This window comes from Rhipicephalus microplus, unplaced genomic scaffold (assembly GCF_043290135.1).
Source record: "Rhipicephalus microplus isolate Deutch F79 unplaced genomic scaffold, USDA_Rmic scaffold_129, whole genome shotgun sequence".
In the NCBI taxonomy this organism is placed as follows: Eukaryota; Metazoa; Arthropoda; class Arachnida; order Ixodida; family Ixodidae; genus Rhipicephalus; species Rhipicephalus microplus.
The window spans coordinates 242,808-265,222 of NW_027464701.1; the positions used below are offsets into that span (position 1 = coordinate 242,808).

At 48.6% G+C, this 22,415-nt stretch overlaps 1 protein-coding gene across 1 annotated transcript in view; it reads left to right on the top strand.

The window, feature by feature from the left end:
• LOC142790832 (uncharacterized) overlaps positions 1-22,415 on the top strand; it is a 281,160-nt gene that overhangs the window by 134,291 nt on the left and 124,454 nt on the right. The window contains exon 4 of the mRNA XM_075885356.1: positions 12,788-12,871. Within this exon, the coding sequence (XP_075741471.1) occupies positions 12,788-12,871 (84 nt within the window). The remainder of the gene's footprint in view (positions 1-12,787; positions 12,872-22,415) is intronic.

The window sequence follows — 22,415 nt, forward strand, 5'->3', positions numbered from 1 at the left end:
CTGTGAATTAGGAACCCCACTCCCAGTTCTCTTCTGTCAGCCAAGCCCCGATAGCAAAGGACGTGCCCAATCTGTAGCACCGTATAGGCCTCTTCTGTCCTCCTAATCTCACTGAGCCCTATTATATCCCATTTAACACCCTCTAGCTCCCCGAATAGTAAAGCTAGACTTCCCTCACTAGATAAAGTTCTAGCGTTAAACGTTGCCAAGTTCAGGTTCCAATGGCGGCCTGTCCGAATCCAGAGATTCTTAGCACCCTCTGCTGCGTTGCAGATCTGGCCGCCACCGTGGTCAGTTGCTTCGCAGCTGCTGGGGACTGAGGGCCGTCAGTTATTTGACGTATGCATGTGGGAGGTAGTGGCTAGATACTGCACCAGGGTGGCCAATCTTTCTCTGGCCAGTCAAGTCGTAGGCAGACGTGAAGAAACTTTGCCTGCTTTACGCAAGTTCTGTTTTCTATTCTCTGATTTGACTGGTAGAGGCGTCCCACCTGACCAGTACAATGTGGTCTTAGACCGCGTCCTTATTAAGTGTCTATCGGTCGACCTCGCAAATTTCCACCGTCAAAAGGGGAAGGAGGTGCCACAGAAAACTTCGGTATCGCTACACCTGAACAGAGATCGCCAGGATGTCGAATCGCTCAATTTTCTGCGCATTCGCATTGACGTCAGGAAATAAGGCAGGCCAGGGCGACCTGTGTTGGGCTTCTCGTGTTTACTTCGAGAATGCGCATTTAAACGTCCACACGAACCAGTCGGACATGTGCCAACGACGTCCGCACTCGATGCCGAGTCTGTTGCAGTTTCGGAAGAAGCTTGGCCCTCGTGCAACGCATCTTGTCTCTACATCGCGGAGTGTAGCATTCAGCTCTCAGTAGCAGAAAAACGGGCTCGCTTGCGCTGTGCTTGACGCTGCTACCACTGCGCGAGCAGAAACCACATGTCAGTTTTGTAGACGTGCGCGCCGCATCGTGTGCCGCGATTGCCGCCGTCGGCATTTCACAATCCTGTGTGAGCTGTTCCACCTGCTGCAACAACTCGTACCAACACGACGCAAGTGCATCAGGAGTAGCGTCGTATCGCAATTGTAGCCACTAACAAGTCTTTAGTGTCATCAGCCTGAAGTGCTCTGAGCGGAGGCAAGGCAGTGTTTCTGCAAACATGACGAGTGTGGATTGAAGACGAATTACGAGAACGTTCTGTACGCATTCTTCTCGACAGTGGCAGCGACCTACAATTATTCGAGCAGACCTCTCGAGGTACCTCAGATGCCCGGTTACCGGAAACGAATAACTGTCTTTGGTTACGTTTGGTCACTTGAAGCCTCGCGAAGTAACGCGCACTCGAAAGGTGGCTTTGACTTTCTGAGGCCAACGTAGCAACACAGCGGTAGCCGTGAAGGCCTTAGAGGTACTCGGAGTGTGTACGGTCACAAGCCCGCCGCTAAGCAATGTTGACATGGGATTTATTCATAGAAGAACTGTGACGTTGTGGAGAGCTTTTGTCCCGGAACATGGCACCCATAAGAAAAAAGCATGTTACTTGGGTCCGACGTCTACTGGAAGTTAGCAACCGGTGGGATAGACCGTTCGTTGGGTGATCTGATGGCTGTTGAAACCGAGTTTCCATGAATCATTCAGGGGAAAATGAAATTACCATGAGGTTTGCCTACTAGCGCTCTATTCCTGCAGTGCAGCACGAGTTCACTGCCTGACTACAATGCTTCTGCGATGCGGCGTCTCGACGTCAACAGTCAAGTCATCTATTAAGGTAGCACAAGACTCGCACCAAACTTTAATTATCTGAAGAGGGAATCAAGTCAGAATGGCGCTGTCAAATGCCACTGATGCTAGAAAATACAGGAATATCTTCCAGCAGCAAAAATCGAAGGTTAGCTGAATGCCGTCTGCAAGCTCAATGAGGCAGTTTCAAACAACCCGAACTCCTGAAGCAGTACGACACAGCAGTTAAAGTGTACGTCAACCAGGAGTCCGAAGAGCCAGTTGAAAAACAACCACCAAGATAAAATGAATATCTTGTGCGCCATCACTCTGTCATCTTCTGAGATGCCACTGCAAGGCTTCAGGCAGTGTTTGAGGCTACAACGCGCGTACTAGGTCATCCCTGCCAGATTTATGTCCAGCTTGAGAGTACAAAGCTTTATGCTGAGGTTGTGCAGCTACTCATCGTCTTCGGACGTCAGCCAATCGTCGAAGGGAAGTTCGCGGGTAATGGATCTTCTTGGTGGAGATCTAGGTTAGAGCGTCATCCAATTGGCGAAAATGCATTGAGACGGTCACATAAGCGCGAGTCTAAACGTCGACAGGCACCTTGACAGTAGTCTTGAACAACTGTGACCGCTTACACCTTCTTACTTTCGCTTGTGTTTGCTTGTGTGACAACATGCATGGCATGTCGAGTCCTACTATAGCTGCGCGCATCTACACCCTCCGACAGGGCTTTGGACAGACAAAGCGAAATGGCTTGTTTCGAAAGTGCACATCCCTTGTGCAAGCGAAGAAGCAACGCCTAGCAACTGCCTCGACCCCTGGGGAATATGTTCCTGATGATTGCGGACGGGCGGCAACGTGAAGCAGAACGTCGTATAAGACAACGTAGAACATAGACACGAGCAGTTGAATAAACGTGGAGTGCTCAATGTAGTGCTCATGTTCGTTATTACGTGACAAGACCTGCAGTACCAATAGAATGAATGCTGGCGCCAATACTTTAACCACTTGTGAGCATAGTACGCTGACTCGCTGTGGTGTTCTAGGGGCTAAGGTGTTTGCCTACTAACCCGGAGGTCACGGCATTGTATCATGGCGCGCGGTTGCATTTTTGATGGAGACGAAACTGCTATAAGCCCTCGGGCTCAGATTTGGGTGGGCATTAAATTACCCCAGAAGATCGAAGTTTCCGGAGCATCATTTTTCTATGGCTTCTCTCACGATTATGTGGTGTTTGAAACACATCAGCCTTCTACGCTATTCTGCACTGTGGAGGGCTTAGAGGGAGTATTCCAGTATTTCGATCGCGAAATTGGTGCTAACAGTGACAATGTTGGCTGCAGTTCAGTGGTAAACAAGCCACTTTTGGACCTGCGTACCTAAATTAAAATACATCAGACCTTGAGGTTGCGTGTGTAAAAGATTTATTCAAGTACTTTAACTAGTAATACTAGGCGTTCATGTAGGCAGATAATCGCGAAGCAACGAAAGAGGAATGACATAGCACATGATGCCAACACAGGTACTGTTTAACCAGTTATCATGAGGTAAAGACAATCCAGCTATTAAGACAATCGAGACCAGGGACTGCTTCGAACGAATACGCTTTATTAGAAGAAGTGAAGTAGCGCGCGCTTGCTCCAGGCAGCAGTCTTCTTTCATCTTCTTCCGGCGTTTGATGATGATATTTTATAGGCTCCCGCCCGCCCAAGTTGAAATGTGATAAGCTCTCTCTGGCTATTTGAAGCAACCTTCCATTGGGTATAAGTGGTTCACCGATTTTCTTAGAAGCTCTTTTTTGCCTGTGCGAAGGAGACAAGCTCTTGCTATTCCGTCTCGCCCAGAGTAGAGTTTTTCAATTCGGAATATTTTCCAAAATTTTCTTGGAGCCTTGTCCTCAACCAACACGATGTCACCCTGTGAGAGTGGTTTTGCTTGCCGTGTCTTGGCTTTGACCGTAGCTCCTATTTCCTCGATATATTCTTGATGCCATCTTTTCCACCAAGTGCGCACGAGTTTGCATCTGCGTCACCATGCGTCTTCAATGTCACCGTTGTAAAGTCTTGTTTGGCCGTCTTGAAGCTGTCGCCGTCCACCTATGATGTCTGCCGGCGTTAGTGGCATTGGCTCGTCATGTTCTCCATATACGTAAGTCAATGGTCGATTGTTGAGTGTTCCTTCAACTTCTGCTACAATAGTGCGTAGCTTCTCTACCAAAGCTGTGCTTTTCGATATTATTTTTCGCATCGACTTCTTGAAGCTTCTTATGAGGCGCTCGTAAAATCCTCCCCACCATGGCGCGGACTCGCTATCTTTTTTCATTGAATTTGTTGGCCACTGCAGTAATTCTTTAAGACCTCGTTTCTAATTGTTTCGAGCATTCTGTTGATTTCCTTTCCTGCTTTTATCAATGTATTGGCGTTTTCCGAGTATATTACTGCTTGTATCCCCCGTCAAGCTGTAAATCGTCGGAATGCTTGTAGAAAACTTGACGATGACAAATCGTTGGTAACTTCCAAGTGTACTTCTCTTGTTACCGCGCAGGTGAATATCAGTACATATTGCTTCACAATCTGGTACTTGTCTTTTGTGTAAAAAGGTCCTGTGAAGTCAACTCCCGTAACTTTGAATGGCTCTGCTTCAGTGACTCTGTCTGCCGGAAGTAGAGGTATGTCTTGAGTCGCCGGTCTGGAGTTATGCCTCTTGCAGACGACACATTTGATTAGAACTCTTTTCACTGCTTGTCTACCTTGCAATATCCAGAACTTAGTTTGAAGTTACGCTAGCGTCACTTGAACTCCTCCGTGTGATACCATTTTATGCACGTGACGTATTAGCAGTTCCGTCAAATTTTCATCCTTTGAAGTTACTATTACGTGCTTGTTAAATTCTTGGCTGCACTGCAATCGTTCTTTCTGTCTGATGATTCCATCGTCATCATGGTAGACTTCGTGCCCATTAATTTCAAATGATCGATTGTTTGAATAGGCCTCACCCTTTGTTTGTCTCAGTGATACTTGGGTCTGTCTTATCCAGTATTTCTCTGCATTTGTTACGTCTTTTCCTGTCAACGGCCCTTTGTCATTTTCCTTTCTTGTGTTGTTTATGAATCTTAACACCCATGCTGTCACTCCTATAAGCCGTCCGTATGATGAATACCTTTCGATTTCCAAGATTGGCGCAATTTCGGCTCTTTCCATGCATTGGTGACATTGTGTTTTATGCTGGTCTTCCACGTCTTTATTTGTGCCAATTATGCTTACTAAGTTCTTTTCCAGCGATGTTATCCATTCGGGACCGTTCCACCATAACTTTGACGTTATCAATGCCTTTGCGCTTACTTCTCGTGTAAATAGGTCAGCAGGGTTGTCATCACTTTGAACGAATGACCAGCTTGCTTGAAGTGTTTTTTCTCTAATTTCTGCGATTCTGTTGGCAACAAACGGATCTCTTTTGCTTGTTCCCTTGATCCAGTGCAGCACAATCACCGAGTCTGTCCAGAAGTGTATTTCCTGAAAACTTTCGTTGAAGTGACCTTTGATGTAGTCGCATAATCTTGATGCTACCACCGCTGCCATCAGTTCAAGTCGCGCCAATGTCAGCTCTTTAATTGGAGCTACGTGGCTTTTGGCTGTTACCAGCCTTGATTCTTTGCTTCCATCGTGGTATACTGCTACCAAGTATGCTGCCGCTCCATATGATAATGGGCTCGCGTCGGCAAATACATGCCGCTTGTATGCTTGTACTGGTTGATTCTTGCTTGCGTAGCATCGTGGAATTTCTAGAACTCGAAAGTCCTCCACTTCAGACATAAGGTTCTTCCATTGGTCGCATTCATCTTTAGGAAGCTGGTCGTCCCACGTGACGTTCATTTTCCATAGTCTCTGCAGTCTAATTTTCGCGCGTACTGTGAATGGCGGCAACAAACCGAGTGGGCCAAATATCTTCGCTGTGGTTTGTAACACAGCCCTTTTTCTCAAGTGCGTTGTATCTGTTAATAAATTCCACTTTTTCATAGGGAAGCAAATCATGTCCTTTGAGTGTTTCCATATCAAGCCCAGAAGCATTGTAAATCCTCTAGATCAAATATATATGTGAGAATCGTCTCTTTTGTTTTCATCAATTATTTTGTTTAATCGCTCTTCATTGGATGTCCATTTTCCCAAATTCATCGCTGCCTCTCTGAACGCTTGTTTTGCCTCTTTGTACAACTTAATTGTTTCATCAAGCGTTGCTGCTCCCAAAATGACATCATCGCTTTCTGCAGTGTCCTTGTATCACGTAGATCGCTTTCTGCAGTGTCCTTGTATCAGGAAACTGGTCTTCCACTTGTTTCGAATTGTGTTCATTTGTAGCTGCCAGTATAAACGTGCTTGGTGTTGTTCCGAAGGTTACTCTTGTCATGCGCCATGTTTGCACTTCCTTGATTAACGTTCCTTCAGCGTCAAGCTTCCACCACAGAAATCTCATTGCATCTCTATCCTCTTCATGTATAGAGATTTGTAGAAATGCCTTGTCAATATCTCCAACTAACGCCACATTTTCTTTTCGGAAATTAATTAGCAGCGATAGCTTGTCCTCATTCCAATTGGGTCCTGCCTTTAGGTGCATGTTTGAAGACATGTCTTTTCGAAAATGTGATATGGCGTCAAACACTACTCGAACCTTCGTTCTGGCTCGGTCCTCTCTAGTGATCGCATGATGTGGCATTGTGATGTGTGGTGCGCGTTCAAAGTGCGCGCCTTCGAAAAGTGCGCGTCACGAAAAAAAAAAAACAAAAGGAGAAATACCAGAGTGCACGTGCGGGGCTGCTTAAACAAGAATGACGACGTTAAAGAGCGTCGAGCACGAGGATGCGTGGCAGGGCGTGAAGTAAACAAAAGGTAAAACATCCAATGGGCAGCGAACACGGAGATTTCAAGGCCCAATGGCTTGACACCACGAGACAGCAGTATCTCCAATGAGAACGAGACAAGTGGGCCAGAGCTGAAGCAGGAGCCTGAGCAGACCAGAGCAAGGGGAGTTCGAAGAAGACGGGGCAAGCGGAAGGTCGTCACCGGACCGGGCGCTGAAGATGGGCCGTCGGGCGTAGGACCCGAGCCTGCAGGTCTTCAACCGGCCGGGGCCTCCTGCCGTCGTGTTCCCGCTCCAAAGGACCGTGGCCATCCGGTCCTGACCTCCTTTCCAGGGCCTGCGGACTTTGGTTCCGGCAGGCGAGCTACAGCCGTCGGGCTCCGGGCCCGAGCTGTGCGCCCAGCTGCTTGACTAGGTCGACCCTGGTTCTCTGACGCGTCACCACCAGCCAGCGTTCTCTCGTCACAGACGGGTCCACACTCCTAAAGCCAGAGCCACCACGTTCCGGCCTGGTTTCTCGACGTGTCGTCAGCAGCCAGCGTTCCTTCATCCCCGTCCTGCCCGCGTCCTGAAGCCGGAATCACCGCGTTCCGGTTTGCTCATCGTCGGCGGAATTCAGCGTGTGGGTGAGACCGAACAGATATCTTGCGCTACTCCCATCACTCAGCCCCTTTCGAACGTTAGGTTTAGTTACTGACTTTGAACGTTCTTGTTGGGTGTTTACAGATGTGTTTCGTCATGTCCAGTCAACTGTTTATTAAGTGTTTTGTTTTGTGAGGAATCTTTGTCTTTTTACTTTTCAATTAAACTTTTTGTGTGTTTCTTGGAAACCGAACGGCTTTGTCCTTATTAACAAAACTCTCTGAGGCTCAGCCCGGGAGAAAAACAAATCAGCAACAAGAAACCTGCATCACAAATTGGCGTCCGCAGCGACAGGACAAAGTCGTTTGTTTTTCCAGTAGATTTTTTTTTGACGCGGTTAACACGATGACGAACACGTGGGAGTTAATTGAGTTGGCGGATAAAATGGGACTGACGGGAGCGGAGTTTAGAGTATGGTACGCGGAGCGGATGGAGAGGGAGCGTGAGGAACGGGCTGCGATATGTGACGCTAAAAAGCAGCAGATTGCATTGCAAACACACGCTAAGAGAGAGGAGTTCGAGCGAGAAACACGGGCTAGGAGAGAGAAGCTCGAGCGAGAGACACGCGCTAAGAAGGAGCAGCTTGAGCTAGAAATGCGTGAAAAGAAAAGGCTGCTCGAGATAGAGATGCGCGAAAAGAAGAGACTGTTGGAACTAGAATATGAGGATTTGCAGCAGTGGCTTGAGAGGGAAAACGCTGAATATACGTGGTCTGAGAGCCAGAGTAGTCAACCAGTGGATGAGGTGTGCTCTGAAAGCAGTTACATCGGGAGCGATTTGAATTTACGTGAGACTGACCCTGTACCTCGTCATGACCTTTCGCTAGAGAAAGAAACTCTGAAAGAGTATGACAGGGAGGTAAACAGTCAAAAGACTAGGAGACTCGATAAGCTTATTGAAGCGCAGGAATGCTTTGTGAGCATGGAACAAGAACGTTCCATTCAGAGTAAAGGGTATTTTGAAACCTGTGAGAGGTCAAGCGCACTTTATTCAGAGGTAGGATTGCCTCTGAATAGCTCCGCTGAAGGAGCAATAAAAGGTCTCCTAGGTAATGCCGGCGAATGCCATAATGAAAGCTCTGATGTAGCAGCTACCTATTGTTTTGGGCCACTGGAGATAGCAACAGACGCTACGGACATGGTTTTTCACCATGATTATAACTTGCCCATACAGAGAGATGGCTTGTGTTCTCGGGAAATTGTAGATGATGCTTTTAGAAGAATATTGGAGCAAAATGCAAAAGCACTTGTTGAAGAACAGAGAGTAGAGTTGCAATGTAGGTCAGCTATATGTGACAATGAGGGTAATCACGATGACCCAGGCAGAAGGGTTGAAAGTATTGATGAACAAGCAATACAGAAAGCTGAAGGGATGGAAAGTGAACCAGAAGGCAGTAATGGTCCAGCAGGTTATTGTACTACTAATTTGGGGATTTTCACAATCCGCTAGATGTGTCCATACTTTTTCTCACTTCTTGCGTATTTTGAGGTTAGTGAATGTGGACCTTTGGGCAATGCAGTGAACTGTGTGGCGGACATATGTGGGTAAATTGTGGTGCAGTGCGAAACGTGCACTCAACGGCAGTTTTTTTTTTCTTCTCGAAAAAAAAAAAACTTTTCTTATTGTTGTTGGTTGAATGTTACGTTCTGTGGACTCGGTGTTTCGACGTGAGACATGTCAACGAAGAAGCAGTGTGGTGCCATCGGTGTGATGTGTTGAACTGCGTGGTGCAAATATGTGGTGTAATTGTGACGTAGTGCAGAACGCGCACTCATCGGCAGTTTTTTTTTCTAAAAAAAAAAAAAAACTTGAATGAAAGGGGGGCGTATGTGATGTGTGGTGCGCGTTCAAAGTGCGCGCCTTCGAAAAGTGCGCGTCACGAAAAAAAAAAAAACAAAAGGAGAAATACCAGAGTGCACGTGCGGGGCTGCTTAAACAAGAATGACGACGTTAAAGAGCGTCGAGCACGAGGATGCGTGGCAGGGCGTGAAGTAAACAAAAGGTAAAACATCCAATGGGCAGCGAACACGGAGATTTCAAGGCCCAATGGCTTGACACCACGAGACAGCAGTATCTCCAATGAGAACGAGACAAGTGGGCCAGAGCTGAAGCAGGAGCCTGAGCAGACCAGAGCAAGGGGAGTTCGAAGAAGACGGGGCAAGCGGAAGGTCGTCACCGGACCGGGCGCTGAAGATGGGCCGTCGGGCGTAGGACCCGAGCCTGCAGGTCTTCAACCGGCCGGGGCCTCCTGCCGTCGTGTTCCCGCTCCAAAGGACCGTGGCCATCCGGTCCTGACCTCCTTTCCAGGGCCTGCGGACTTTGGTTCCGGCAGGCGAGCTACAGCCGTCGGGCTCCGGGCCCGAGCTGTGCGCCCAGCTGCTTGACTAGGTCGACCCTGGTTCTCTGACGCGTCACCACCAGCCAGCGTTCTCTCGTCACAGACGGGTCCACACTCCTAAAGCCAGAGCCACCACGTTCCGGCCTGGTTTCTCGACGTGTCGTCAGCAGCCAGCGTTCCTTCATCCCCGTCCTGCCCGCGTCCTGAAGCCGGAATCACCGCGTTCCGGTTTGCTCATCGTCGGCGGAATTCAGCGTGTGGGTGAGACCGAACAGATATCTTGCGCTACTCCCATCACTCAGCCCCTTTCGAACGTTAGGTTTAGTTACTGACTTTGAACGTTCTTGTTGGGTGTTTACAGATGTGTTTCGTCATGTCCAGTCAACTGTTTATTAAGTGTTTTGTTTTGTGAGGAATCTTTGTCTTTTTACTTTTCAATTAAACTTTTTGTGTGTTTCTTGGAAACCGAACGGCTTTGTCCTTATTAACAAAACTCTCTGAGGCTCAGCCCGGGAGAAAAACAAATCAGCAACAAGAACCCTGCATCACAGGCATATAGTAGCAAACTGCAATTGGCTGTTCTGATGGCTCTTGGACCTTCTCTGCGACTCCTAATGCCATATACTCTGATATAGTTTTGTCGTGGCAATACAGCATGTTTTCATTTTTCTGCAGCCTTTTAGTCAGTTGCTGTAGTCTTTTTATCGCATTTTCCTTGTTGCTTTCCAAGTTTACGTCCTGTTTCCATGGCAAGCTGACTTGATAGCGACCGTTTTGTTGTACAATCTTGCGCTCGAATTCTTCGACCACTTCATTTTCGGTGTAATCCAAACTATTTCTTGTGATCCCCATTGACTCCAGGCTGCAGAACTTCTGTAGCTCTTGCTGAAGTTCTGTCTCCGCAGCTTCGACCTTCAGAACCATGACTGCTTGATTATGTGTTAGTTTTGTCTTGCTTTGCTCTGACGGCCCTTGCAGTACCCATCCCAGTATAGTTTCTACAGCCATCAGTCTGTCCTCGATTCTTTGAGTTCTACCAGTAAAGAATTCCCAATAATAGTCTGAGCTGATTAGTAGTTCTACAGAGTTTGTTTCAGTCGTCTTGGTCCTGTGATCAGCCACTTGCATATTTAGCTGTTTCATTTTCTCGCTGAGTTTCTTAGTTGGAGTGGGTATACAACTGTGCGAGATAACGTCGACTTGTAACGCTTCAATCACTGTTGTCGTGCTTGTTTCTCGCGATTCTACAGTCACTTGCACCACGTTCCTTAGTTTGACCTTTTCGTCTCCTCCAAATGAACCAATCGTCAGCCTTTCCTGTGGCAACACCTTCGCCCCTATTTCTTTCGCTAATCCTGCTTCAATAAATGAACGTTGACTTCCGCTGTCTAATAACGAACGGCAATGTCGGCCACTTGTTTCTCCTTCTACGCACGCTACAGCCGTCTGCAAGAGCACAAACTTATGCTTGATATTTTCGGTTGTTTGTAGCGTAGACGTCGTCGCTTCGGCTTGCGCTGTTGAGACCAGATCTGCCCTTGTTTTCTGCATCACCGTTCTACATACTGATGTGGCATGTCGTCCCTTGCATTGCTTGCATTTTACTTGGGTCTTGCAAATGCGTGCAGTGTGGGTTGGTCGCGTGCATCTGAAGTATGATCTATTTTTGGTAAGCATAGCTTTCTTTTCATTCATTGGAATGCTCCTACGACAGTTATCGGTTGCGTGGGTTTTCTGCTTGCAAAATAAGCATATTCTGTCCGCTGAGCTATAGAAGCTTAAAGTTGTGCGCATTTGTTCGCGGTTCTCTCTTGGTTTTGCAGTTATCCTCTCTTGTTCACGTTGTGTTTCTTCACGAAAAGCTGCTTGCTTTCTTAAGAATAACATAAGCCTGTCCAGCTTTTCCTCGCACGCTTTTCCCGTTGCGTTGTTTTGCTCGCCGTTTTCTGAAGCTGAGCTGTTTCTCATGGCCTAATTTGACTTGAACTGCACTGATAATTCTGGTGGAATGGCTCTTTTCAATACCGTTAACAATATCGGCGCATAGCTCTTGGTTTCCACTTTTAGTGACTTGAATGCCAATATGTTAACTTGCACTCTTTGTACTAGCCTATTTAAGTCATCGGTATCTTGAACAGACCTCACTTTCTTCAGACTCAATAGCTCATTCATGTGCATTTCAATAGAATGTTCTCGATTGCCGAACGTTTTTTGCAGTATTTTCATTGCGTTATCATAATTTTCCTCTGCTGAGTACTGAAGTCCTTCAATAGCAGCCGCAGCGTTTCCGGTTAGTGATGCTAACAAGTAATTGAACTTCTGTCCCTTGCTCATGTTCGGTCTCAGGTGAACTGCCGACTCGTACTGAGACCAAAAGCGGTTCAACTCCAAAGTTTTTCCCCCAAACTTTATCATTTCAAACTTTGGTAGCTTAACTAGTTCCGTTGCTTCTTGTCCTGTACTTCAGGGCGTCACCTGCCTTGTCCTATCACTTGAATCTGATTGTTCAGGCTGTCGAAGTCTGATTCCTATTGCCGATAAGATCGTCGTTAATTTCATGTCGTACTCTATGACGCTTTCGAATTCAGCTTCGGCATTGTCTTCTGTTAGAAACTTTTCCATTTGCTCGTTGGCGCTCTTGAGACGGTCGCTTATTGCTTTTATCTGCGCCTGCGTTGTAAGCAGCTGCTCCCGATTAGCTACATCATTAATTTGCTGCTCGGCTGCGTTAATCAGTTGCGTGATCTGGAAGCGAAGCGCTTTCCTTTTCTTCGTTATCACTTCTTTGCTCATATTGAGGTGGTTAACAATGACTCCTTACTTGTCAATCGTTCGTTCTGATGCTCCTACTGTCCTCCGTGGTCTCGTCGCTCGATCCAGGTCGATCCTCTGCTCCTCCGCCGTTTTCTTCTCTGCTGCTCTGTGACAGGTTGACCTTTCTTGCCGGCGAGGAGGTAGTATCCTGGTTCATGGCACCATTATTAAGACGATCGAGACCAGGGACTGCTTTGAACGAATATGGTTTATTAGAAGAAGTGAAGTAGCGCGCGCTCGCTCCAAGCAGCAGTCTTCTTTCTTCTTCTTCCGGCGTTTGATGATGATATTTTATGCCAGCTGCTTAAATATTTAGTAATATCTTTTTAAAAACAGTTTTTATATTCTCAGGGTAAAATCAAAATTTATGAATTAATGTTTTTCGTTTTGTTCATTTTAACGTTTTCCAGGAGAATCACCCGGGAGGAAATACACACTTCTTCTCTGGGATAGCGATAAGCACTGTGGTATTTTGCATCACAGGTTAAACAATGGTAAGTGCATCGCTTCTCGCAAACCTCTCCAGAACAAAAGCAAAATATTCCTCATTAAAAAAGCTCAGTATAGTTCTTAATTGGGCTTGTTTATGCAATGGTCATCCTTCCTCAATAATTTAGCTGTTACAAAAACATACTTCAATGGCTACAGCACTACTTCTGCATATTTTACCTGAAAATTATTATAAAATTTGTATAAACAGTGACCTCCTCTATGTTGTCTGTGGTGAGCCGAAGTGGCTTTTCAGAAATCTGCAACAACGTGGCATCTAAAGTCGGACTCGTGCATTACGAAGAAGACTGCGTCTTATCTAGAGGTTTTGTTGCAGAGGGATGAAGTTAACAATAAAGAAGAGTGGTAGCAGCTGACAGAGGAGTGAGTGTGTTGCTCAGCCATCATGACTCTTGCCTGTTTTTTGTGTGTAAATAATTTTTGTATGTACAGAAATAACTCCTGACATATTCGTGGAAGACCATGCAGAAGACCATGCACCTGTGCAGCGGACGTTGCATCATCTTCTCAATCATCATCAACGTCAAGCCCTCTGCATAACGTTGCCACCTCTATCAAACTTGCCATCACCACCATACGTTTTCATACCCTCTAAGAATTCCAGTTTATCCTCCGGGACCGATGGCGCCAACGTCGACGACTGGTTGGCCATGTTTGAAAGAGTGAGTGTACCCAACGGATGAGATCCTATGCTTCAGCTGCTTAATGTGTTGTTCTACTTGTGAGTTGTGGCAAATGTGCGGTGTGTGGTCTGGAAGTACGAAAGAAGAAGTTGTACGCTTACGCCACAGGAGCAAAGAAAAAAGACGACTGAATGAAAGTTGTCCCCTGCAGGAAACACAAGCCTTCGCGTCACGTGCCACAACCAAGCGACGCCTTTGTTGCACTCCGTTTGCGGGTGCCCGCTCGCCGATTTGCGCGCCGCCCAAAAAAAGGTGCTGCAAACTCATCAGCTGGCACGTAGGCAAAAAAAAGTTACGCGAGGTATTTGCAAACCAGCTAGCCGCAATGTCACTGTAGCATCATCATCAACGACATTCCTCTTCATCATCATCATCCTATTCATAACAAACGTGCCGCGCCTCTCCAACAGGTGGTGTTTGCCTCTCGCACAGCTCATGCATAGCTCGAGCGGCGTGAGAAGAGAACGAGCTCACGTGCCTGGCTGGTCGGACGCTTGCAGCCGGTGCCGCTCCGGTTCAGCGCCTATGAATTAAGCGGCGAGTGTGGCACGATCCCATCAGCCGCCCTCTTCAACGTCGTCTCACGTCTCTCTCCTCGACTCTCGCCGCTACTTTGGTTACTCTAACCACACGGCCTTCGAAGAGCTACCGGCTGCCGTGTTCCCGCACTTTGCCCACCAGTGCCACCGTTCCACCCGACCTTACCCCAGGCATGGCTCATGCGGCTCGACGCCGTTCTTACTGTGAATAGCGTCGCGGACCAGCCGCTTATGCACGCCATCTTGCTCGACGCCCTGCCGGTCGAGTTTTGCCATCTTGCTGCCACATTGATCATGAGCCTGCAGCCATATGACACCCTCTCCACTGCGCTGCTCGCCTGCTATGGCCTCACGTACTGCCTGCTTCCGGGGCCCACGACGTGGATGTTGCCTATGCATCGCAGCACGTGCTCCCAAACGGCTCACAGCCCTTAATGAAAGAAGATCTCACTACCCCTGCTACAACTCATTCTACCTCAGATCAGGTGGCAGGAACTTCGTATCCTTCATCTGGCTACGACGATGAGGTAGAAGACGCCCCCCCCCAACTACTTAACTACCCTGCGAGAGGTCCATACCCGTGGAGCCCACGTACGAAGATCTGGTCGCACGTGCCTTCCATGACGACGGCTACCTTGCCGCACATTCGGAGTTTGGGCCCGACATACTTTCGTCCACTACTCGACACCCGATCCCGAAGATTTCACAGTGAACACTATCCAATGAACATGACCTACCATCGACCTTGGCACTCTTTGCGCCCTGCAAGCAGCCACTACCATCTACCTCGAAGTTTCCCGCAGCTGAAGTTCCTGTTTGCGACCTGCTAGAGCAGAACTTCTGGGATGCTGCTACAATGACCGAGGACCAGGTGACAGATTTACCAATGGCAGAAGAGCCATAACATTTTGTACCAACTACGCAGGCGGACATCCACCAGGCTTCCCCAGCGAGCACGGGCGGGTACGCCAGCCAACTCTCTGGTGGAGCCCACGTCTTTCGGGTCGTGTGACCAACCTCCGGAGCCTTGAAAGGGCGGAACTACAATACAACAATGTACCTTGAGTTGAGGTATGCCTCTCGTCACGACCCGGGCGTCTACCGTCTCTGCGTTCCGCATGCACAGCCTGGTCACAGTGGACCTACCTGGCTGCCGTGACCTTCGTGCGCTACTTCGAACAAGGCGTTTCCACGCCCGTTGACTCGCTCACCCTCTTCGGCATGCCAATCACACTGCACGGCTGAGGTCGGTGTTTCATCGACTGCTGCGTCCGCATCAGCACAGACTGCCAACTGCTCCTTGTAGACAGCCTCGTCAGTGCCATGTGCGCTGTGTGTGACTTCTCCGCGACAGTTACATTTCACTCCTCGGTCATTATTGCTCCACTTTCATTCAGCAGATCGATTCGCCCACATCGCCGATGTGGGTTCCTCAGCGCCTTCCCACGGCTCTACATGGCGGCACTTTTGTCAGCCACGCTCGCTCCAATCGCCGGATTCTCTCTCGGATTCGCCCGCCGAGTCGTCGTGGGACACACGTGTTCATGACCACAGCGACCCGGCGTTTTCATCTCTGTCCACTGCGTTTCTCCGAGTGTCGCCCACTAGAGACTCACTGGTTCTCTATAGTCCCTCCACGTAGATGACCTGGACTGCTCAGGCACCTTTTGCTTCTCGGCCGGCACGCTTTTGTAATTACGCCCGCAATGTTTTCATTCCGGGTTTATTTTTGCGGGGAGGGGGAGTAATCTGTAGCGTCATCATCACTGACATTCATCATCATCATCATTATCATAACCACTACTCACGCCTCTCACGCAGCTCATGCTTAGCTCGAGCGGCACGAGAAGAGAACGAGCTCAGGCGCCTGGCTTGTCGGACGCTGGCAGCCGGCGCCCCTCTGGTTCAGCGCCTACGAATAAAGTGGCTAGCTTGGCTCGATCCCGTCGGCCGCCTTTTTAGGGGCGAAGCTCCTTAAAGTGGCACCCGTTTGTCCCTCGTAGTAGTCATAGTCGTCCTTTGTAGCCAGTCTTACGTTTTGACCTGCAAGGTCGTGCCGGTGGGAGATTTCTTCTGTGCGTTGTTGAACAATAAGAATTCACAGCGTGCGCGTTAACTAAAACCTGAAATCTTCTGTCTCATTCCCCATTAGCAGCTATTGGCATGTACATTGAGCACTATCTGACAAGAAAGGCTTGGTATGTTATACTCGCTGGGCATAACCTCCTCGGTTTCAGAAAGGTTTAGTGAGCGTTAAGCCGCAGTGCCATGAATGCGGTGAACTAGTATATAACATGAACTCGAAGTGGATAAAGGTGGGAAGTAGATACGAAGCGCAAGCCGCAAGAAAGTAAAAGCTGAATTCTTCTGTTTCTCATTCGCCATTAGCAGCCATTGACATGTACATTGAGCACTATCTGACAGGAAAGGGTTGCTACGTTATACTCGCTGGGCGTAACTGCTGTGTTGGGGGCTGGCTGGTCCCGACGAAGCAGAAGAAGACGGCCGACGGAGACGAACGCAGCCGGCGGGGACGCCGACCAGCCCAAACACGCGGGTTGGTGCCAAGCGCCAAAGAGAAGAACAACAACCGCACTCCACGGTTACCCAACGCACACTCATTTTATTTTACAGTCGCCTTGAAATCCTGGATGCCAGAGCGGCGCCCCCTGGCATCCTCACATGTCATTCCGAAACAGAAACCGACAACCCAGAACACAACAATCATCCCATCCTCGAAAGAAGTTCACTTATACACTGTTTATATTTATACATGATCGGTACCAACGTATTATACAAGGTATGTACGTTAGAACACATGAAATTTCAGAGCACAGCACACCGAACTCACACATTATAAGTCCTAAAAATGCACTGAAAATGTACAATGGAAGTCCTGAAAATGCACTGAAAAAAAAAGATGTATACAACTCAGTACAATATTGATTTGGATGCATTGTACCTTTTCACAGAACAGTAATGTTCACAAACAGCAATAAACAAGAGTTCTACATCATGTAGTCTTCGAACCGACGCGGCTTCTGCCGCTTCCGCTTAGGGCGGGCCCTTTTGGGTGTAGAATCAGGTGTCTCTGCACCTTGGTCGCTCGTGCTCTGATGTGACACATCAAGAGCAGTAGAAGATTGTGAAGGCTCTGAACGAGCGTTAAACTTCGCGGTCTCATCAGAGCTCACAGCATGAGCTTCGAAAGAACGTTGTGGACCGGAGTCCGGTTCAACGGTCTCAGCCGTGTTTGAGGGTTCGAAGTGAATCATATGACTTGGTGTACTTGAACCAGCGACACCGACTGGTAACTCCTCCCCCCTTGAAGAAGAATTGCCTGTACATGTAGGCCGCATGTAACAGTCTAGTGCATAGTTGAAAGGCGTGGACGGAACGTGATGGGGAAGACTTTTAAATCTTGAAAGCGAATTCGTATGACAAATAACTAGGCGCGAAGCATTCCAGATGTTACCATCACTTAAGCGAAAAGAAGTGGGGCTAACCTGGCCCAAGACTTTGTAAGGACCCCAATACTTGGGGCGCCTGCCTGGCACACGAACCTTGACTAGATCGCCAGTGCGAACTTTGGACTGCTTTGCACCTCGACGGGTGTCGACATACTTTTTCATTGCTTGTTGATGAGAAAAAACCCTGGTACGGATTTGATCAGAAGAAGACACCGCTATGTTACGAGGCAAAAAGACTATGTCGAGAGCAACTCGCGGTTGCCTACCGTGGAGAAGTTGAGCAGGAAACGCTCCAGTGGTGCCTTGTGGTGTGAACTTGTACGAAGCTAAACATTCAGTCAAGGCTTGCTTGAGGGGACGGTGCTCTCATTGGGCGATCTGGATATGTTCCTTCAGAACGCGATTAAAGCGCTCGATTTGCCCATTTGATTGGGGATAGAAAATTGATGACCTCAAGTGCTGAATTCCTCGTTGTGAAAGAAAAGCCTCGAAATGTTGGGTCTGAAACTGTGGATCATTGTCCGTAACTATGGCATCAGAAAAACCTTCCCGGCTGAAGGTTGAAGACAGAAACTCAATGATGACCTTAAAAGTAACTGTATGTGTGAAACTAAGCTCTGGCCATTTGGAATGGTAGTCGATGAGAGAAACGATGAACCGGGCTTTTTGCGGAACATTATGCAAAGGACCGATGATGTCCATGCCAAATTTCTGCCAAGGCCGATCAGGTCACTGGACTGGCTGCAACGGAAAAAATGCAGGTTTGGTAGACTTGTCAGCTGCCTGACATATATGGCAGTTGTAAACTGCATGCTCGACCTGCTTGTCTAAGGCGGCCCACCAGTACCTGTCTCGGAGATTCTGTTTGGTGCGGACAATGCCTGGATTGGCCTCATGGGCAAGCTGTGTTAGCTTGTTACGGAAAAATGCAGGGGGAATCACGCGTTCATCGCGGAAAAGCAAGTCCTCGAAAAGCAAGTCCTCGACACAAGACTGTTCCTGTCGGACTGCGAAGTAAGGCAAGAATTCAGAAGCAAGAGCACATTTGGAAGGCCATCCTTCACGTAAATATTTGAGAACTTGAGACAAAGTGGAATCTGCATCTGTAGCTGTCTGAAGCTCAGCTTTAGTAATGCAGGAAGTAACTAATGAAACAACTTCCTCATCCCGCTCTTGAGTAACCGGTATGTGAAGAGGAAGGCACGACAGTGCATCAGCAACCACGTTATTAGAACCTTTACATTATTGAACACAGAAATTATAATACATGAGTTTGCCACACCAACGGGAAACGCGAATGGGGTGGTGGCCTTCGGATCCTGCAGAAAGAAGAGCAACTAGTGCTTGGTGATCTGTACGTAATGTGAAGTGCCGGCCCCACAAGTAAACATGCAATTTCTCACAGGCAAAAAGGCACGCGAGAGCTTCACGCTCTCCTACTGAATATCTGCGTTCATCAGGCGTCAATGTACGAGATGCAAAAACGATAGTGATCAGCTGATCACCTCTGAGTTGTTGGAACACTGCTCCCAGGCAAACATCGGACGCATCCGTCGTGATGACGATAGGAAGCTCGCATTGAAAATACTAACAGCTGGCTTTGAGGGCAGTATTGACTTAACTTGAATGAAGCTCTGCTCAGCTTCAACTGACCAGTGAAAAGGCTGTGCTTGTCGGAGTACGCAGTGCTTCAACAACATCAGCATAGTGAGGAACAAACTTGGCTTCATAACCAACAATTCCCTAAAAAAGATTGCAAGGTTTTGGCGTCAGTAGGCCGTGGGGCATTTACAATGGCCTGAGCTTTAGACTCAACAGGTGTCAAGCCGCGGGAACTGACAATATGTCCTAGAAATTGTAACTCATTCACAGAAAAAATGCACTTGTTATTAAGTTTCATACCACATTCATTGATGCCGTTGAGAACAGTGTGCAAGTTAGCATCGTGCTCTTCGCGAGTACGTCCCCACACCAAAATCTTATCCAAGTAACAAAGGGCGCCATTACCACCCTTAAGAATAATTGACATCATTTTCTGAACCACTGCAGGGGCAGATGCAAGCTCGAAACACACGCGTCGAAACCAAAACAAGCCTTCGTGCAATACAAACGTGGTTAAATCTCTACTGCACTCAGAAAGTTCAACTTGGCGATAAGCGGAAGCGAGGTCCAGCTTGGAGAAACATACCGCTCCGGAGAGCTGATGAAGCAGTTCTTCAATGTGAGGAAGTAGAAACCCGTCTACGACGATCGCCTTCTTCGTTCTCGTAAGTCAACGCATAGTCAAAGGGATCCACATTTTTTCTTGACGACGGTCACTGGAGAAACCCAGTCGGAAGCAGAGACAAGCTCGATGATTCCGCTGGCTTGAAGGCGAGACAGTTCCGCAGAGACTTGCTCACGGAGAAGAAGAGGAATGCGGCGCAGCTTGGCACGCACAGGGCACACACCTGGTCGATGCATCACTTTATGCACAAAACCGCGCACACAACCCAGTTCACGGGTAAACAGGTGGTGGAATTCAGAAGGCGCGTTGACCGGAAGATCATCTTGGACGTCGACTTGAGCGCCACGTCATAGACGCACCGACGATGTTGTTGGACAAAGCCCTGATGGCATCACGTCCCAAAAGCGAGCTGCCATTGGCAGTTACATAAAAAGTAATGGAAGCAGTGTGACTGCGATAGGAGTAACCTGAACTGTAAAATGACCTAAATTATCAATTGTTTCCTTGGAATATGTTTGTAGAACGACGTGTGAAGGTGAAAGCCGAATGTTGGAAAAATGACTATGAAAGTCAGCGGCACTGATTAAAGAGACTGAGGCACCAGTGTCCAGGAGAAATGACAAGGGCACATGGCCCACTGAAGCTACGATGCTGGGCTCGGACGTAGTGTGGAGGCCATCCACATTTGAAACAGTGACCATATTGGTCTGCGCAGTGCTCGAAGGAGCGGACGAAGAAACTGGTTCAGGAAGATTTGCTGGACGGGAAGTGCATACGGACTGAAAATGTCCGATTCTTGCGCACACAAGACAAGTGCGGTTTCTCGCTGGACACTGCGCAAAATTGGCTAAATGCCGAGCCGATCCGCAACAAAAGCAATGCACGGTTGCGCTCGGAGAAGAAAATTGCGAACGCGAGTTAGGAGCTCGGTGCTGTTCCTGAAAACCAGAATTTGGCGGAATTGAGTCGCCATATTCCCCGCTTCCTCGCCCCTGTGACGCAGAGAGGCCGCCATGTTGGCCGCCACGGAAGGACTGTGCAGGCGGGCGTCCATGTTGGCCACCGCGCCGAGACGAAGATGAAGGGCCGCCATGTTGACTCGTCCCGTGAAACAAAAAGCTGTCGCCTTGACCCCCCGCAGCAAAAAGTTGCTGCACTGAATGCGACGCGAACTGCTCGAACTGGAAGCGAATAAGCTCGTCCTCTTACGCAATCGAGAGGGCTTCGGATAATGAAATCCAGGAGCCTTTTTGAAGCAGGCGGCAGCGGACGTTTTGCGAGGCTACCCCGGTGAAAAGCTGATGGCGGATCATATCGTCCTCGAGCGCGCCGATCATATCGTCCTCGAGCGCGCCGAAGCCGCATGACGCGGCGAGCGTTCGAAGAGAATTAATGAATTCGGCGACTGGCTCGCCAGGCAATTGTCGCCTTTCTTGGAATTTTACGCGTGCGAGATAATCGCACGAGACATCCTTAAAATGCTCATCGAAAAGAGCAACAGCATTCTTGAAGGCATCGCCCGACGCTGGCATTGGCGACGTGTTGGTGGCGTCCAAAGTATAGAAGAGCTTTAACCTGGCAGGGCCCAACGCGTTGAGCAGCAGGGCCTTGCGACGCTCGGGCTTGCTGGCGTTCTCCCCGGCCGCGTCTGCGTAGGCCTGAAACACCAATTTCCAGTACGCCCATGGAAGTGGCGGGTCTCCGGGCAAACGAAGAAATAGGGGAGGTGGAATAGGAGCAACGCCGACTAAATTTCAAGGCCGAAAGGTTGCCGCAGTGACGTCAGAGGGTGAAGGCCCTGTTACGCCGTGAACGCGGCGGAAAGCCTGCGTTTCGTTCACGTTTTAGGAGAACCAACGCTCCCGCTCTCGCAGCTGCTGCGGCTTGATTGGGCCGAATAAAAGATGTGAAAAAAAAAGTCTAACTGACATGCTCAGTTGGGCAACTGGGCCCGCAACCTCTGATGTCACTGCGGCAGCCTTTCGGCCTTGAAATTTAGTCGGCGTTGATAGGAGACGCCATTTCGAAGAAGAAGATTGGAGAGGTGCAGACGAGAACAAAATGACGCCAGTACACTGTTTGAAGAAGACGACAGAGGCAGCGTAGCTGAATGAAGAATGAATGAAGCCACGCAGCACGCAGCAGCCACCTTGCTGGGAACAATGAACGTCTAGGGTTAGCAGGGTAGGTCCGTTAGAAGCAAGAAAAGGACGAACACGGAGAACGAAATGGGTTCTTACACGTCCTCGTCGCCATTGCTGTGTTGGGGGCTGGCTGGTCCCGACGATGCAGAAGAAGACAGCCGACGGAGATGAACGCGGCCGGCGGGGACGCCGACCAGCCCGAACACGCTGGTTGGCGCGAAGCGCCGAAGAGAAGAACAACAACCGCACTACACGGTTATTTAACGCACACTCATTTTATTTTACAGTCGCCTTGAAATTCTGGATGCCAGAGCGGCGCCACCTGGCATCCTCACATGTCATTCCGAAACAGAAACCGACCACCCAGAACACAACAGTAACCTCCTTGGTTTTAGAAAGGTTTAGCGAGCGTGGGGCCACAGTGCCATGAATACAGTGAACAAGTATGTACCATGAACTCGAGGT